General features: G+C 35.3%; 1 protein-coding gene across 1 annotated transcript in view; it reads left to right on the top strand.

The window, feature by feature from the left end:
- The window catches only part of VPS50 (VPS50 subunit of EARP/GARPII complex), a 67,446-nt gene that overhangs the window by 18,899 nt on the left and 28,659 nt on the right, over positions 1-19,888 (top strand). The window contains exons 10-18 of the mRNA XM_042817211.1: positions 317-359; positions 1,413-1,511; positions 2,558-2,698; positions 3,660-3,795; positions 7,632-7,729; positions 8,823-8,917; positions 9,581-9,679; positions 13,497-13,587; positions 14,631-14,807. Of these exons, the coding sequence (XP_042673145.1) occupies positions 317-359; positions 1,413-1,511; positions 2,558-2,698; positions 3,660-3,795; positions 7,632-7,729; positions 8,823-8,917; positions 9,581-9,679; positions 13,497-13,587; positions 14,631-14,807 (979 nt within the window). The remainder of the gene's footprint in view (positions 1-316; positions 360-1,412; positions 1,512-2,557; positions 2,699-3,659; positions 3,796-7,631; positions 7,730-8,822; positions 8,918-9,580; positions 9,680-13,496; positions 13,588-14,630; positions 14,808-19,888) is intronic.

Below are 19,888 nucleotides of genomic sequence, written 5' to 3'. Positions count from 1 at the left end.
CTGTGTAAAGGATTCCTGATAGTGAGAGAAATTTATTATACCACAGATTGTGAAGATTTGACAGCCTTGATCTTTTTGGTTATCTTGCTAGATACGGGAGGGCTGAATTGAAACGTGTAGAGCACAAGTTTCTGTGGGTTTGGAAATATCTTTGAATACTCTGATAAATCCCAGCAGACAAACAGACACTGTTGTGTTATAAAGCAAGGAAAATGTGTCTCTGTAACAGATAATTTTATTTGAAGTGTTAAAAGTACTGCACTGTTGGTATGATCAGGAGTTTGATTTCAAACAGTATTTTTTCTTTCATTAATAGCGAGTTGAATTCAAAACTGCAAGATACTTTGGAACAAATAGAGGTAAGAATGAATATGTTGGTTTAGTACATATTAGCAGTTAACCTCTAGATATTAGCTTATTTAGCATTAGATATTTCTAATGCACTGCCTTTAGCAATTACTGAATGTGCATGTTTTTTCAAGTGTGGTGATTGGAATGCTATAGTCATTGCTATTCCCGTAGCCTTTTGTGCTGAAATATACATAAATGCTGTATAATATGGTATCACATTTATGAGCCCAGCTTGCTAATTGTGCCTACATTAAGTGGTAAAGCAATCCAATAAAATATGTGAGGTACTAGAGCAAAGATATGCTCCGTGTGTGATAAAGATGCACGGTAATTTACTGCTGTGAATTTTGTCCTAAAAAGTTGTGAAAAGTAACCATGAGCAGCATACCAATAGTAGGATTGGATAAGCTACTTGAGAAATGAGTTCCGCTGGAAACTTTTGAGGTCAGCGATCTGGAAGCTGATGTGTAGGGCCAGCATTAAGCCATAACAAATAAGACTTGAATAGCTGGGGCAGATACGACTAAGAAGATGAGTTGAATGAATGAAAGTATATAGGAAGTAAAGAATCCTGTGGTTTCTCTTTGCAAGAGTAAACTACATTATAGTACCCTTAATTGATAAGAACTTTGAAGTCAGAAGATATTAAGTCTGTGTAATAGGTTGCAATTGAAGAATAAGAAGTCTATAATTGTATTGTCTGAGCTGAAATGCTTATGAAGCTTTTTTTTTTTTTTTTTTTTTTTCCAGTACTAGGTGTTTCTTAGAAGGGGTAGCAGACCAAGTTAGAAATCCCAACTCCCCCATATTGGGTTCCTAAATCTTTACAAAGTAATGTACTTCTTGCTTGTAACTGTTTTTGGAAACGGTGGAGCCATTTGCCTGGCAGAAATTTCAGATTGAAGCGATGCATTTGGCATTCTAGCACCTGAAAGTAGTCCAGTCTTGTCTGTTTTACATGCATAGTTATCACCAGTTAAATACACTTATTTTCCTCCTTTGTTGTTGTTTGATATACTCAGCTTGATGTTTAACATGTTGTTTTGCCTTCCTTTACATAGGAACAATTGGATGTAGCGCTCTCGAAGATATGTAAGAACTTTGATATCAATCATTATACAAAGGTTCAGCAGGCTTACAGGCTGCTTGGGAAAACACAGGTTGGTATTTGTGTTCTGAGTAAGTTGTGAAGACTGGTGCTGTAAGAGTGTGAAGATTTGAGTACTGTGATGGAAATTTCTTCTAATGCCGATCAGACTTGCTGTATATATTTACAAAGGCTCAGATATATTAATGGTAAATGCTAAAGGTAAATCAAGCAACACTGTAGCACACAAGATTTGGGACATGGTATAATTGTAATAAATCAATATTTCACCTACTTATGTGATGCTTTATGCATTCTTAATTATACCTGGACATGTGAGTGCTATTTTTTTTTTAATATACTGAGCTATGTACAACCTGCACCTTGTCGCGTATACATTCCTGCTTTATATTGTCCTTGAATGTGATCAAAATGAAGATGTGAGGAGGTTGCTGGTTTTTTTTTTTTTTTTTTTTTTTTTTTTTTTTGGCAACAAGAAATGAAGTAAGTTATGAAAGGAGGAAGCTCTGCAGGCAGTTCTCATCAGTGATCAGTTTTCTTAACACGGTGACGTTAAACGTGGTGGTGCCAGTGTAGCAGTGACATGCTAGCTTAGAGAAGAGATTCCCTCAGGAAGCATTAGCTTCTGACAGTCACATCAGAGTGTCTGTCTCCTGCTAAAGGCAGAACAAGAGCTCCATTCTGTTATGAGTTGTTTTTTTTTTTTTCTTTTTTTCCTTTTTTAAAGCTTATTCACAATATTCAGGACAAGGGCTGGCATTTTTAAAATGTTTTTTTAAAAGTAAACTTCATTCTTTGCTTATATTGCAAGGAAGGGTTTGGTAAGGAAAAATGTTTTGATATGACTTACAGGCTTTCTGCCTATAACTTGTTCTCTACATTGTACTCTATTCTAAAAGGAAGAACTCAGTGTACCAAGCAGATAAGTGCAGCACTTTAGTTGTGATTTTAGTTTTATTAATTGCAAAGGCATTATTATTCTTTTAGTTGGAAGTGTTTCCAATGGGGGGAAAAAAAAACCAATAATCTCAGCCCATTGTTTTTAGACAAATAGGTCAATGATTTTTTTTTTTTTTTTTGCTTTCCCTTTTCTTTCAGACAGCAATGGACCAATTGCACATGCACTTCACTCAAGCTATTCACAACACTGTCTTTCAAGTAGTGCTTGGATATGTGGAGCTTTGTGCAGGAAACACAGACACCAAGTTTCAGAAGTTACAATACAAAGACCTCTGTACAGTATGTAATTCTTGCACAAATATGTACTTTTTAATCTAAAATTTTCCTCCGTTGTAAGTATCCCATATCTAAGTACTCAGTTACAATAGCTGTGGGATTGTTTTGATAATTTCTTAATACAAATCGTAGCCTAATTGAGAGATTGCTTGTTTTAAACCTAATATTGATTTTGATGGAATTGAATCTTGTTAGTACTTTGTTATTAATGTACACATCACCTGAATAAATGCAGAGAAGTAAACAATAGGGTACGAACAGGAGGCTAACACTTCAAAACTCCTGTATTTTCTTCACAGCAAGTGAGACAAGTGTGACTTTGCATTTCCCACTCAGATGAGCAGTTTTACTCTTCTGTTTACGTAGAGCCATTCTTAAATAAATCCCTTTACCTGAAAATCTCATCTTAGAAATTTCTACTGCATACTTAACACTTGCACAGATTTGATGCTCTTCACTTAATGAGTATCTTAAATCACAATTGCCTCTTTGAAGCAAAGTGGCTCAGCGATGTAGGTCAGCTGTCACCTGTGCTATGTGTTTTTACCTGCTTGAGTTATATAGCACTGGATCCAATGGACCATCAGCCAGGATGGCTACTATCTGTCTAAGGCTGAAATTTAAATACACTGTTGAAGTGAAGCAGTGCCCCTATATTGCAGGGATGGCTGCAGCTGTTTTTCATGATGAGGCATCCTCATCATTAGACTGTACAGCTTCACTTCTGTATTTGCTGTTCTATGAATATGAGAAGGGTGATTATTTCAGTCAATTAAAAAAAAAAAAAGGCAATAAAAAATAAACTTTGCACTTTTAGACAATGTTTAATCAACTGACTAACATCAGACATTTGTCAACTCTCCAATACTTTGATATACATCAAGGACTGTGTCTGTATGGTTTATTTTGCTTTTGCAAATGATGAATGTTACTGGTAACAGTTTCACAATATTATTTTTCATAGCATATTACATCAGACAGCTACATTCCATGCCTTGCTGATCTCTGCAAAGCCCTTTGGGAAGTCATGCTCAGCTATTACCGAACGATGCAGTGGCATGAGAATCATGATCAAGATGAGGCAGCAGCTGCGTCTTCTGGTAAGAAATAATTCTGGAAACAACTTCTGATACTTGGAAATAACTTTTCTTGTGCTCAATTAATTAATTGTTATTTAGGTACCTTTGTGATCTTGGCTTACTGCCCCTCAAGGTTATAATTGATAGTGAATTATTCAAAAATTCACTGAATTCTGTAGTCTTCAGCATAACCTGTTTTAAAATAAATATATGTATGTGCCATTACCGTTGCATTAGTTATAACAGTTTTATTTCAAATAGTATTTGTTGTTTGCTCAGAAATCTGCTATGGTAGATGAATATAAAATCTGAGGAGTTTTTCCTTTAATATGAGATGAGCGTGTAATTTCAGATTTTTTGATCAGTGTTGAAATCTTCTCTGCATATTAAACTTAGTAGATTGGGATACTGCACTATGTACTAGGAAAGGGGACTGAATGAATCTGTTGAAAGCAGCAGTTGTAATTTTCAGGAAAAGTAATTTTTTAAATGTTGCTTGTCATCTCTGCTATTGAAACTTATTGTAAGGTATAGGCACAGCTGACACTCTTGACACCCTCACAAGAAAAGGCCATAATTTTATCATACAGTATTATTCTGTGTTTGTTTTATTGTTGTTCCAGTTTGTGTTTTTAGAATAGAAACACAAAACCTTAATCTGTCTTTTCGTTTCAGTCTTTCTGGGTATATTTGGCTGGACATATGTTAATATAAAATATCTAAGAACAGACGTTTTCTATTTCTCCACCAACTCAAGATGCTTCTTTTTGGCAGAGTGTGACATTCACAGTATTGAGATTTATGCAAAACTCTTATTTATCTGAATCAGGTGGGATTAGTCTTGTCTTTCTGGTCTGCACATAGAAGAAAATGCTTCTGTCAAAGGGCAAGGAATGTAGACTGCTTCTGCAATTACTCTGTCTTGCCTGATTCACATAGAACCTGTATTGTTTGCATTAGACTGTAAGTGAAAAGAAAAAAATAAATCAGAATTGGAAGTGAAGAATAAGTGCTGGAAGACTGTGCTTCCTAAAGTACATTTGTAATTCAGTTTTTCTTTTAAATTGGATTTATTACAGATTTTAAGCCTTAAAAAGAGTAAAATTTAACTAATATTGTCTTCTTATTTTAAATGTAGAAACATTATGTAAATATTTGTAATGTAAATTGTAAGAGGTGTGTGATACAATGTAAATACAAGACAGTATCGTTCTTGTATGGACTCTGATGTGTATTTTAAAAAACTTTTTTCAAGTGAAACTTTTCTGCATATTTCAGAATTAAAGTTCAGTGTTGACATGTTTCATTTTGAGATGCTGTTGTGAGGGAAGATTCTGAACTTCTGACTGACCCTTCTCAATAATCTTTACTTTAAAATGAGTTTTGAAAGGCTCATCTCCTTTTGTTTTGGTTTTGTCACCTTTGAAGTGTTAAATAAAGCAGATGTTAAGAAGAGCTTATTACAAAGAAATGCTGTAGTAGACTACTTTCTCAGCTCCTTGTGTAACTTTAAAAACAGATCCTCTTAGTGTGATTGCTTTTGGTACTCCAAAAGAAAGAGAGTTATACTACAAAACATTTTGAAAGCACCGCTAAGCATAATAAAGTTCTGTATTCAATCACGACTCATTTTAAACGCATTGGTTTAAAAAGTGGTGGATTCTGGTATATTTACTACTGATTCACTAAATCTTCTGTCACTCAATTTTTGAGTTGCTGGAGACTCTGTGACTTAGCTGTAACTTACTGTACAGGTGGAATATATTTGAGCTACTGAATCACTTTTTCAAGAGCCCCAGCAATGAGAAAGCATACAAAAGGAAATTTGATAAGTATCATTTAATTTCAGAGGGATTATAAATATCTACCAAATGTCTGTTTTGTTTTGTTTTTTTTTTCCCCTCCTAAAGCTGTTGCTCATGGTGAAGTGATTATTTATTGATTTAATAACTGTAATATGTGCTCAAGCCAGAGAGTTAAATTTCTTTAGGATGTGATGGTGTATCAGAAGGAGCCAAGGAGGCAGTTCACTAAAATTTTGCTGAATATGTTTCTTCAGCTAAACCATATAGTAGAAACAGTAAAGAAAACAGAAAAACAGTAGAAGAAGCAGTCTAACTGATGCATATGTATTGGGCATTTTTTCTTTTTTTTTAAATCAACTTTTAACTCAAAACTGTCCCAATGTATTTCTCATGTTGTGCTCATGTCGGCAGTCTTGCATAATATTTTAAATGGATCAAGGTGCTCTTGATAGACTTGAGGGACAAACTGAGCTGTAGAACTCAGAAGTTGGACTTGAGGCATTAATTTCAGAGGTCTTTCTACTTTAGTTGTGGAGCTCATTCAAAAGAAGTCCCTCATGGATTAGGGAAAGGAGGCTGCACTTCATATAGATAACATCGCTTATTTGTGTTAAGTGATGCCTGTTATAGATGCTAAAATGTGCTTTGTTTTCATAACTTGTAAATGCTTGCCTTCCTGCATTTCTGAGGAAAGAAGTGCTCTGCTTTGTGTTAGTAAATACTCTGCTTATTTCTGTTGTGAAGACTGATGTGAGAACTAAAGAGCAAGGTAGAATAGAAAATTCTTTCACCATGTTTTTTTCTATTTGTTTGTTTGGAGCACTTATAGAAGATTCTTGGAAACTGAGGATTCTATTTTTTATGAAGTCATATAGAATAGTTTGGATTGGAATGGATCTTAAACAACAGTGGGCAACACGTTCCAGTTCCTTACCACCCTTGTAGTAACAAGGTATTAAAGACCAGATCAGTTGAGCCAGAAACAAGGGAGTGAATAGTTTTCCCAGGTACTGAAAACTAGCTGGAGGTTGTAGGAGAGATGGAAAGACAGGTCTGATCTGCTTGGGAATGCTGAAATATTGCAGGTGATCTTAATTCTTCTGTTTTCAACCTCCTGGATGATGGAGTGGAAGGAACACTGTATGCTTAGTAATATTCCAGTGAAGTATTGTATATGGATTACATTTTATTTTTCATATCAAATCACTGAATGGTTTGCATCATTTTTCCACTTGTTGGGAACAGCAGATGAGGTTTTTTTTTGTTCTTGGTTCTATCATGGAAAAAAGTTGTGTAGTTTCACAGAGTCCAGAGATTTTGCATGAAACAGGCAGTGACACTGTACCATCACAGGCTGCAAGCATAACCACAGCTATATGATAAAAAATAATTACTTAAATTTAAAAAAGGAGAGGGTAAAAATGTATCCTTTCTATTGGAGCAGAGAAGATCACACACAGGAGGAAAGCAGCCTGGAGCTGTGGAAATGAACATTTTAGAATTAAATACAATAATTTTAAAGAATGAAAGACATCTAATGAGCCGTTTATGAAATTATTTCATGCATGAGCATGGATTAGTGTGAGAGTGGGGGGGGGAAAAAAAGGCATGCTATCTTGTTTACATAGTTCACAGAGAAAGTTTCGGTGATTTCCCCCAGACTTACAGCCAGAATTTACTGAGATAGGAAGTTAGAGATCTTGTTCCTGTTACGTTTAATATTATGGTTCTCATCTGCAAAGCTGGAATAACTTAGAGAATCTCAAGGATAAGCAGCTGTTAATTTGTCAACTTGGTATTTGAAAGATCAGTTACTCTCTTATCTTATTTTGATTTTATTGAATGGGTATCTTGCTTACTTAAAAGTAGTCAGAAGCTCTCTTTGTATTAACATACAGTATTTTTATGTGCTTTATTTATTTCTTTTCAGCAATGGAGCTCTCCTGGAGTTTGCATACTTGGGTTGACATAATAATGGCTAAGGCAGAAGTTCTGTTATGGCTGGTACATTTCAAGGCATTTGAAAATGTCTTTAATACCTTCTATCTTCAGTTTCAGATGGCAGCAGTGTGGTTGGAACTGAGGAGAACAGTTTTGACCGCAGCTATGTGAAAAAGAAATTGGAACATGGGCTTTCACGAATATGGCAGGTATGTTTTTTAATTGTCTTAATGTTTATTGCCCCCAGTAAAAATTAGTTATATTTATACATATCTTTTTTAAGGAGAATTTTTTAAATAATCTGCTTTGAGCTAAATATTATAAAAAGCATGGAAATAAAATTTCCATGATTCTGTTACTACTTGGTCATGCTACTTACAAACTCAGTAAAGCTACCAAAGCACGGTAACGTGACTCTCAGCCAGTATCACCTGTTTGCTGCTTCATAGCACAATCTATTTTGTTCTCATTTCCTTTTTTTGTTCTGTTAAAGCAGTCATACTACTGTACGTTTCCCTGCTTGGATAAGGCATCTTAAATTAGTTTGTGACTCCCTCAGTTTTGAACTGGACATAGCTGATGGTGAAGGGAGTGCTACAAACCATTTAGTAAGTAGGAGCAGTGGGGAACTACAGTTTCCAAGATGTACAAGGAGCCTTATTGGTCTCTTTTTCAATGCATACTATAGCATTCCTGAACTAATGGTTTGGGATATGTTATGAGAGATATGGAAATGGAAGAATTTAAAAAAAAAAAAAAAAAAAAAAAAAAAAAAAAAAAAAAAAAAAAAAAAAGGGATGAACATGAAATTGAACATGGAAAAACTGGACCTCAGAACTGAAAAATGGTTTTTGATGTCCATTCTGGTGCAAGCAGAACTATGGAGAATGTGAAATCTTGTAAACCTGCCTGGTTTCATAATATTCTTAGCTGGATCATTTTAATACATCACAAGACCCTGAACATGTGATTAAAAAGAATCCTTTTATGTTGCAGAACAGTAATACAAAGCTTGGCTTTTTCAAGTGCTATGAGGTGTATAGCATTATTATTGTATTGTTGAATTGATTATGTTATTATTTAAGAAAGTCAACAGGAAGTAATTAATGTTTCAGAAAATGGAGTTGTACACTATACCTCAAAAAGAAGCTATAAGTGGAAACAAACCAAAAAGTGCATTAATGTGGCATCCAAGCATTCGTCTTTTTGTCTTTAGGGTACTTAGTAAATAGAACCTCTTATTTTGCTTATAAATTTACTGAGGATTCATTAAATGGTTCTGAAATATTTGTGTTTTTGTAGGATGTTCAGCTGAAAGTAAAAACGTACCTTCTGGGAACAGATCTGTCTAACTTCAAATATGATGACTTCATATTTGTACTTGATGTTATCAGCAGGTATACTGACGTGGTCGTAAGGCCACTTATTACATGCAGACAAACTTCATCTCTGATACAAAGGCAGCGCGTGGTTAACTAAGGCTGATATTTACATTCTGATGCTAACTTTGATCCTATCTACTAATGCAGAGTTTAAAGAGTGCTCCTATTTATGTAAGAATCTGTGTGCCAGTTTTGTTGCCTGCACCAAGGTTGTATTTGGGAGAGGTAGCAGGAATTGCTTTGCTGCTCAAGTAGCCTCTAAGTGTGATAATATTTGAATGTTGGCCAGTTTTAAAATTTCAGGAACATAGACCTGACAGTTCTGATTTTTCTAAAACTTTTTAGTGGGTTTCTTGATATAGAGCAGCAAAATATTACAGTACCATGCTTAGTCTGTACATCACTGTACATTGCATTACTTTTTGTTTTGGCAATAAAACAATGGATTCAGGTTGTGAGCTGTATAGTGGATGTTTTATTTTGCTAATGGCTTGTTATCACTGAGTATGGGATGTAAAGATAGGATTTGGAGGGAAATGAGACATGGAGTTTTGTGAAGTGAGTGAAGGGTTTACGGTGTAACTTCTCTTGAGAAAATGAGTGAGGCTAGAAATTTGGATAGGAGCAGCAGTACTAATAAATCAGTAAATATTTCTAAACTTTGCTTTATTATTACAGGCTGATGCAAGTTGGAGAAGAGTTTTGTGGCAGTAAGTCTGAAGTTTTGCAAGAATCTATCAGAAAACAAAGCGTTAACTATTTCAAAACATACCACAGGTAAGACTACTCTATGCACTGTGAATGAATGTAATGATATTTATTATCACTGGTTTTAGTTTTAAATGAATTCCAGTGGAATTCCATTGAATAATGTTCCTGCATTGAGATTGATAGGTTTCACTGATAGTGGAATATGTTTTGTGATGAGAATAGGGCTCTGAATCCTGGAGAAGGAAAGAAGGTGGAAAAGCCAGAAGTTTCTGCTATCTGAATAAAGATGAAAAACTGCGTAATGTTTCAGTAGTTTTAAAAGCTGTCTCCTAATCTTTCTTGGGGGATTCTGAGGATGAATTAATCTAATGTCCATACGTCCTGACAGAGTTGTTGTTTCTTTTTCTGGTGTTACATTAAAAGATCTTTCATATGTGGCTATGATTTTTTTTTTTTTTTTAAATAAGCAATTTTATCTTATCAAGGTACTTAGATCTGTATCCATTCTTTAGTGTCAGTTTTCATGTTCTGTCATTGACAGTATCTATTTGTTTTTCAAACAGAGCTGCTTTGGCCTCAGTCTCTGCCCTCGTATATTCAAGACTTGTCTATTTATTTAGGTTGTCTTGATTTCCCAAATGCTTTGATTTGGGGACTGGCGGATCTTTCATTTTAGTTACCAAGCATTCATCTTTCTGACTTTAAGTAACTAGAAGATATAAGAAGAAATACAGCATTGTTCTTTGCTCTAAGAAGTTCTTAGTTCCTCAGTCTTGATCTGTTCTTCTCCATGACCCATTTTAGGTAACCTACTTTAACAGGGGACTTAGACTCAATGAGCTCTTGAGGTCTCTTCCAACCCCTGCAATTCTGTGATTGTCTGGGATCTGTATTACTAGCATATAGCTAAAGCATCAATTTGGTCTGAGACTTTCTGCCTAAAATTCATTAAGTATGGGAAATACTGATATGTTGTATGTAAGACACTGTCTAAATTCAGGAGGTGAGAACATGCTTTGGATTTTCTTCTGAATCGTTAGTTTATAGCTATGATTTCGTTTCAGATATTAAATGAAGACCTCTGTTTCAACTGAAACAGTTGAAAAACTGAACTGAAAAGCTAGAACCTTAACCACATGCTCGTTGTCTTGTTAGGAGATTAGTTATAATCTCATAATCAGGAGTCCAACTCTGGCCTCCACACAGCACCTCTGAAAATTCAAACTCTATGTCTGATAGCATTGTCCAAATCCTTCTGGAACTTCAGAAGCTTGAGGCCCTGACCATTTCCCAGGGGAGCCTCTTCCAATCCCTGACCACTTATGGTGAAGAACCTTTCCCTAATACCCAACTGGACTCTTCCTTCAGAGCTCCATCCGTTCCCGTAGTCCTGTTTCAGTGACCAGATGACCTCAGCTGCTCCTCATACGTGTTTGCTCTCTAGATCCTTCATCATCTTCACAGTTGATTAAGATGCAATGCAACTTTTCTATTTCCTAGAAGCATTTCTGAACTTTGAGCTGAGTTTACTGTACTGCTTTAGAAACTGACTTTGTGGCTGTTGATTCTTATGATCAAAACTGTTTGAGAAGAACTGATGGCAACTCTGAGTGAAGCACCCTGAATCTTTTCACCTAGCCTGCTGTATGCTTTATTTTTCAGCATCTCTCTTCTACTCAGAAAAGCTGTTTTGGTCTATCTAAACCTCTTTTATTCATCAGAGGTAGCACGATACCCCACCTAATTAAATAATTATTGTTTGATTGTCGTGGTTTTGATTTTGATGATCTTACAGCTTAGGGAGTAAGAGACTAATTGCTGAATTATCTTCAGACAAAATAAAGATTAAGGACTGAAATATTTAATTACATGAAATTGAAACTATTTAATGAATTAAATTATTTAATGAAATATTTCAAAAAGTGATTACTTCTACATATAACTTGTGTTTTCTTATTAAGGTAGTGCTTTCTGTCATTCTTGTGAGAATAAAAGCAGTATGTGCTGCTGAGATGCATGTTACATTAACTTTTTAATACCTGTTCTTTGCTGTATGGGTATTGTGAAGATTATTGGTTTATGTTTTCATCCTCAAAAGGCAAGGAAAAATTAGCACAAAACAAAAAAAAGCACCTCTATTCCACTCTCTATTCATACTCTATAGCACAGCTGTGTCCTTCAGACTGGCTTATATAAAAGCTTTAAATGTCTCAACTTTTCAGATCAAGCTGATGTGGCTTGCAGTCCCTTTATATGCTTCAGTGAGGAGAAAAAAAGATAGTGCTTAAACTAAGAATTCATTAATACATAAAAGCTACACAGAACTGAAATGCTCTGAGTCCAGGAGTAATCAGTTCTTTGATTTTGTCATTTAGCATATGTGGCCTCCTGCGTGTGGTGGTGTTTAAGAGAACTGGCAACATAGAGAAAATGCTAAAGGAACTGATCATATAATTCATCAAGAGCAGAAAAACAGTGTAATACTAGAGTGCATGAAGCCTTTTATTGGGTAAAAGTTGATTATTTAGAAAAAATTAGAATGGGCTTTTGGCCGCGAATATTAGAAAGGGGATTTTAAATGCAATTTGACTTTTCTTTCTGATGCATTTGTTAAAAGGTGCATCCACCAAAGATTTTCAGAGAAAGAATTCATTATGCTTTCTACTTGTACCACTTTCTAGGCTTATTTGCTGGTGAAAAAGCATCTGCTGAAATGCTTTGCCAGTGGCTTCATTCCATCTTTGAAATGATATGAAATATCATGCCATGTACCTTTTAAATGTTTGCTTTTCTATGAATCTCCTTAGCCTTCCTCTCAGAGTATTTTAATCTGAAACTGATTCTGAGAATGTCCATCTGTTGCTTCTGTTGGCTGCGGGAAGGTCTGCAAGCTATGACCACTCAACACCTCTAAAATCAGAGTTGAAATCTGTTTGCATTTAACTGATAAATTGAAATAGACATGGGAAAATGCAATCATAATTCAACTGATTTCTCATCTTGTCAAGCAAGAAAATTTTAATTGTAGCAGTGATTACAGTTTGTTATTCAAACAATTATATTCCTAGAATATTTTGCTGCCTAATTAGAAACCTAGTGTATAATTTACCAACTGCTGTTCATTAAGTAAAACACTATTCTTCATATTAGGAAGAAGAGAGATAGCAGTATGAGCTCGATAAGCACTTGTGGTATCTTCCTGCTTATATGGCAAGAAAGGTTTTCCTTGTTAAAAGAATTTCTGCTTATTGTTAAATGGAGGCTCTTAGGATGTTCAGAAGTGTAATAGAAACAATGCAGAGACATAATGGCCTGATTGTATTTTCTTCATACTTTTTCTGTGTTAGTACTGAGATTAAGATGTAAAACAAACTATAGCCTAGATAGTTCATTTAATTTTTATTTGATGTCTGTAGATAGTCTAGCTCTTTCCACTTCCATTTGTTACATGTTGGCTTCTGTTTGCTCATTGAAAGAAATTACCTGTTTTATGATGGCTCACAAGCAGTTGTGCTGGTGGAGTGTTTGTATGCATTGTGCTGCTTTCTATACAGAGAGAAGAAAGGTACTGGGTGACTGTACAGTCAGTTCCTCTATACTTTATAATGGTCATACTGAGTAATGACAAAGAAAAATTGCTTCCAAACTTTGGAGTTTGGCATTCTTTGATTATCTCTTTAAAGGTGCCACGAGGCAAACATTGCGTTAGTAGTCACAGTTTTTATGTGATTTGTCACTTGAACGAATGAGTAAGTACTGCCAAGTATGTGTTTTCAAGTGTGACTTCTTGTATGCTTTTTGAAGGCATCTTTCACTGCATAAATTGTCTGTTTTCTGATTTGCTCCTGCTGCCAATTAAAAGTAGTTGTTTGTTATATTTCAGAACCCGTCTTGAAGAACTAAGAATGTTTCTGGAGAATGAGACCTGGGAACTTTGCCCCGTTAAATCAAACTTCAGCATTTTACAGCTTCACGTACGTTCTTTGAATAACACATATGAAGGTGTTGATACTGCAGTATCTAAGAGTGAGAAGTAACATATCTCTGAACTGCCATGAAAATGCTAAGTGACTGCTTTTTAAAAAACATAAATTGCATTTCAGGATTTTGGAAACTATAGAATCCAAGGCTTTTAAGGCAGTGGCATTTCTGTTTTAGGCAGGTAGAGTATTACATAACATGCTGGAATTGTAAGCATAATATTAGTCTTTGTTATTTCTTGTGTTTTAATGTGTCATTTATTTGTCAATTTTCCATTTCAAAATCATTATTCTGAGAAGATGATGCTGAAAAAGAATGCCTAAAAATAGTTACCCTCCTTAGTGCTCACTAGTTTGGACCTGTTTTGGGAAAAGTAGGTCATACTGCCTGATTTGAGGAAAAGTATTTTTTCTATGGGGAAGTACTAGCAAAAACATGTAATGGTTGTCCTCACCTGCTGTACTAAAGGGGTTTTGTGTAGTTTAGCATATGTTGGATGAATTTCGCCTGTTTGGCCAAACAAATGTGGATGTCTATGATTGAAGCTGTTATTAAAGTGCGAAAGGGATATAGCTGAGTGATGCAAAGGAAAAGGTAATCATTAGAAACTTCTTGTGAAATGGCTTTGAAGATTATAAAAAAATTAACTTATTTTTAAAGATAAAATATTAAAAAAAAATCTGCAATAGTAAATTGCTAGGTAATGTGTGTAAAACAAAACAAACAAAACTAAAACTGCTTATTTGGATAAAATTACAGGTTGTTTTTATTTGCTTTTTTTTTTTTTTAAATCAGGTGATTTTTTTCCAAAATCAGGTGAAAACTACTTTCAGAATGCAGAAGATGTATCACATATCATAACTAGCAACTGTTAAAGTAGAAATATGAGCACTGTAAGATTGCCAGTGTCAAGGTTAACTTGAGCCAGTATAAAAGAATATTATTATGCTCTCTATTTTCATTAATCTGTAGTCATTATAATAATATTGAAACTGCCCTGTTGTGAATTAAAACTGTACTTTCTTTCTATTAATAGGAATTTAAATTCATGGTTCAGTCACGTTCCCCATCTGTGTCACCTAGTAAGCAGCCTGCTTCAGCAATTTCAGCGACGGTAACTTTATTTGAGCAGTACTGTAATGGAGGAAACCCATTTGAAATTCAGGCTGACAGCAAAGATGATGAGACAGAGGATGTGTTAGCTTCCAATGGGGTACGAAAAAAATTAAATCTAGATCTCATTGAATGCTGTTGTTTTCATGTCAGTGATGGCAAAATATCTTAGTGCATGAATTAATAAGCTATAGTACTATTTAAGTTCTCAAGGCACTTTACCGCTATTGTACAAGTTACTTAGTTTTTTTTAACAGTGCCAGAAAGCTGGGCAATCCTTTTTTAATCATTTTGGGTTATTTTTCAGCTGGTCAGTATTTTTCCATTGAAGTCAAATGTTCTGAAAAGCTAGTAAGATGCATTCCACTTCAAATTAGTACTTTTGCAGGGTTTTTTACAAAGCAATTAGATACAATGATTTACCTTCCTTGTGGAAGTAGTGTTTATTATTTTAGGAAGACTGGCTTTCTGGCTTCGTAGGAAAGAATCATTATGAATTGTTCCTTCTGTTCTATTTGTTAATGCATGCATGCTTTCCAAGGGTTATCTGATGTTTGTTAAAAGCACATTTGTCATTTGAATACTCAGGACACTCACTTTACTTTGTGATCCACTGCTGTGAAATTGGGCAATGACTTCTAGCATATATTTTTTTCTAGTCAACATCTAGTAATTGTCAAATATATTATAATTCATAGTGTGGTAGCATTCTCTTAAATGCTGTAAAATTTTTTTTTTGTTTAAAATTTTGCTTCTTTTTATTCTTTTGATAAATAACTTATTTATTTATTTTTGTGACAAGGCTGGGTTGAGCTTAGTTTATTCAGTGTGCCATTCTAATGGCTGCCTGGTTTGCGTCTTTGCCTTTTGTGTTTTCTCTGTGAGATTTGATGTGTATCTCCCATGCCTGGGCATGATGCTATCACTTCTTTCCTGCTCTGTCACTTGCAAACAACATGCAATTGATTGGTATGAAATATTGTTGCTTTATGCTTAAAAAATATGACAGAGACACAGCTACCTCATTATAGTTACTATAGTATATAGTATAGTATATGGATAGTTATTCTCCTGTCAATGAGTGGAGCAGAACATCCTGCCTTTTCATTTCAGTATACTGAGAAGAAGTGTATGGTTATCCATGTTAGATTTAAGTATAGATTCCACATAAGCATGAACAGTAGGGAAAATGGCTGTTTACAAGGGTGGATAGTAACAGGACAAGGGGGAATGGTTTTAAACTGAGACAGGGGAGGTTTAGGTCAGATATTAGGAGGAAGTTTTTCACTCAGAGGGTGGTGATGCACTGGAACAGGTTGCCCAAGGAGGTTGTGGATGCCCCATCCCTGGAGGCATTCAAGGCCAGGCTGGATGTGGCTCTGGGCAGCCCGATCTGGTGGTTGGCGGCCCTGCACATAGCAGGGGGTTGAAACTGGATGATCTTTAAGGTCCTTTTCAACCCACGCCATTCTATGATTCTATGCTGAGCAAAGATGTGCTCCAGAGAATGCTAAGAACCGTAGAATTCTGCAGTGCTGTATAGAAACCAGCTCCAAAACAAAGCTTTTGTGGAATCTGAACAGCTGTTTGGTAGGTATTTGTGAAAGGTCATAGTGAAATAATTGTTAATGATAATACAGTACTTTTGAGGTTTGCAGAAATTCAAGCTGCTGCTACTGAGGAGTTGTTTTCTGACTTCAATACATTTGTGAGTAGTTGTGCTTTTTAAAAGATTTTTTTTTTCCTGAAGGAAACCTAATACAATTTATTATTATTAGAAACTAGTGACAAACTTTTGAAAGCTTGAAAGCTTTAAGACAGCTTTCTTGTGAAGGTTCACTTTTAACAAGAAAAGCTATCATGACCTGCATTGTAAGTGCCAGTGAGAAAATACTCAAATGTTTCAAGATAGGCTTTTTTAGGGAGAGGGCTTGTTTTGGTTTTTGGCCACCACTTGCAGGTAGGTAGTTGGAAATATGTGAAATTGTTTTCAAAAATGATAGTAACTTAGCTTCTGGGATTGGTTAACTTCTCCAGAACAGCAACAACAAAATAATTGTTGGTTGGAAATTTCTGTAACGTCTGATTCCATGCAATTCACTGCTAGCAAATGAGTGTGAATGCTGTGTCCAGACAGTCCCTGTAATTAATGCATTGCCTTGTTAGTAGGACACTGCAGTTCTAGAAGGCTGGGGTTGTCTTCATTTCTTAACTTGTAGATATATTAAGGGATTTTTTTCTTTCTGTGGATGTGTGAGAAATCTGTAAGCTTTGCACTTAAGTTAGAACTGATCTGATCTGTTTTTTTCAGTTGCGACATTTTTTGATCCAGAATCTTTCATCTAACTTCAGTAAAATTTAAATGATGTGAATTTCCCCCATCCTATAGGCTTATGGTTCTATGATTGTGAAATCACCTGAGGAAAACATTAGATAGCAAATATAGATGAATTTTACATGCAGTTATTGTTAGCTGTGCAGGGACTGCCATGTTCTGTGAAACCAGCAACTCTTTCCCCTCAGAATCCTGCTTGTCATAGTGGAGGCTTATGAGCTGATTTTTTTCTTGGGGAAGAAAAAGAAAAAGAAGCAGACCACCCCCCACCCCCAAACCATTGTTATTAATTTACATTGTAATTTAATTGTCCATGAAATTTTCTGTTATCTGTTGTGTTATTACTACAGTGAGTTGATGAATTCTGCTGTCCAGTCATCCTGAGTGGAAAAATTCTTTTTTTATTCTGAACTTGTCTCTATCTGTTGAACAAATCTCAGTATTTAAAGGCTGCTATATACTGATCGTTTACTGCTGTCTATTTTTTGAAGGTGCACGAGGCTTAGTCCTAGCCAGAGCTAAAGATCCTTAATTCAGTGATTGTTAGCTTATCAACAATGGCATCTTCTTTGCTTTGCATGCAGATGCTGCTGCAAACATATCCTATCAGGACAATCCATGCAGGGACAGGCCTGGGGTAATCCAGGGCCAGGGAGATGCACGCTGTGCTGCCAGGACTGGCTGCTTCAGTGGCTCAGTGCAGCAGGCTGTGCTTGTAGTGAGTCAGGCTAGAGGGAGTCATCAGTCCAGGAATCAGCAGTAGGTTAATGTGTCACAAGCACTGCAGAATCTGTTCTGTGGTTTCCCTGCCTTGAATTTGACCCGTGTCCCATTTGGTAGGCTTGAGCACTACTGGGGACTTCAGAGCTGCCTGCAGCGGTGTCTTTTTTGAAGCTGTGTGCCAATTTAGTGTTCTTTGCTTGTGAAACATTAATATATTTTAAATTGATAAAATCTGAATTTTTGTCTGGTGAAGAACTGTAGTGAATTTTGGCTCTCCTTTAACACCAGAGGGACAGAACGTTCTGTGTGGAAAAAGTAAAATACCAATTACATGATTTCTCTTTTATTTTTCTTGTGAGGTCTAGGTTATATTTACAGCCATTCATACAATAATTTTGCTAACCTGAGTGTGATGTTATTGGGAGAACTCTGGAATAGTTTAGGACTAACATATATTTTTGAAGTAAAATTTAAAATTATATGCTGTTTGCCTAATGTGATTTATAAGTGATTAGGGACAGTGATGCTTCTGATTTTTCTTCACTTGTGGAAATCTTTTGGGGTGAGTGTACCCTTTATTTAACTAACTTCTTTCAGTATAGAGAAATGTTAAGTAATGCTGAAGAACTGTACTGAGAGTGCAAATGACAGTGTTTAACGGTACTAAAAAGACACACGATTTCGATCATTCTATTTTACCTCACAGTCATTGAAGGATGAAATCTTTACTAAAATCTTTGCAAAGGAAGTGTTATTCACATTTAGATAGACAGATGAGGTGTAGAATAGGTTAGCTGGTACTAGAACTGAGGCTTCTGGTCACCCTGCTAGTGTACTCTTATGGTGACTATCCTCTGTTTCTCTTTCATTAGCAGTTAAACTAGAAATTATTTCAGGTGGAGACTGCAGAATTTTGTTTCCGAAGAATGCAGATATGTTTCTAGATCTAGATAATGGCATCTAGAGAAATGGCATGACAAGGCTGTGAACAACTGACTTCTCAGTGATCTGCAGGATGTTAAGAATTGTCAGTGTCTCATTTGAGAATGTTTATATTTTTTTCTTATTTCAGTTCTGGACAACTGAATGGGCCTTAGGGTCCAGTCACCTCTTTTTTTGTTTTCTCATCCTGAACTTCAGTGAGACATTTTATGCCTATTTTCTGTAGCTCCCTAACACATTTTTCCTGTGATACAGGTAACTTTTGTTTTATAACACTGTTCAGTTTCAGTTAATCTTATTACAGTCCTATGTGTTAGTTTACATTGACTACCTAAACACTTGATAATTGCAGTGGTAATTGCTAGTAGCCACAATAAATTATTTAGCACTTTGAGATGTTATTGCAGACTGTATTTATTGAAAATATGTTCTAGAAGGTCTCTAGTTTGTGATTGTGAGTTAATTATCTGCATTTTAAATCATGCAGGATTTTTACCTTGTAAATAAATTTTCCAACTTATTAATAGGTTTAGATTGAGGAGATTAGAGAAGTATTTTCCATGTTTAAAAAAAATCATTTTTTCAAAACGTTCTTATTCAATTAAGAGAGCTAACAATTTATAGTCAGCATATAATTTCACTATCACTGGATTTTAATTGAGGTGGAGCACATTATTTATTAATGCATAGTAAGTTACTGTAATTTTCCAGGTTATTTTTTCAGTCAATTTAGTTAAAATATGACTTTGTCAAGCCTGAAGTCAGTGCCTTTAATTATAGCTTTCATTTATCTGCAGTGTTCATGAGGCAGAAGCTTAGCGTATGAATACTACTGATCAGTCTGCTCCCCACATGTATGTTTGTTTTTTGTTTTTTTTTTTGTCTCAACTATTTCTGCTTTGAATTTGTTTGTCCTGTGGGCTTTCCGCTTTTTCAATATACTGCTTGCATTGTGCTATGCTTTAAAAACATTCATACCTTGGAGCTGTAGCAAAATTGCCAACCATAACTGAAAAATACATTTTCTAGTGTATTTCAGATGGTTGAAAGACTGACATTCCCTAAATGTACCTTCATCAATTTTCCTTTCTGGAAAGAACCATTTCTTAAAGTTCCCAGAACCAGACTGTCTTTGCAATGTGGGTCATTTTTTATTTTTATTTTTTTTTTTTTACTTCCTG

This window comes from Centrocercus urophasianus, unplaced genomic scaffold (genome assembly GCF_019232065.1).
Source record: "Centrocercus urophasianus isolate 14NV4802_14NV808 unplaced genomic scaffold, USGS_Curo_1.0 seq_16, whole genome shotgun sequence".
NCBI classification, from domain to species: Eukaryota; Metazoa; Chordata; class Aves; order Galliformes; family Phasianidae; genus Centrocercus; species Centrocercus urophasianus.
This window is presented reverse-complemented; position numbering and strand designations above follow the sequence as displayed.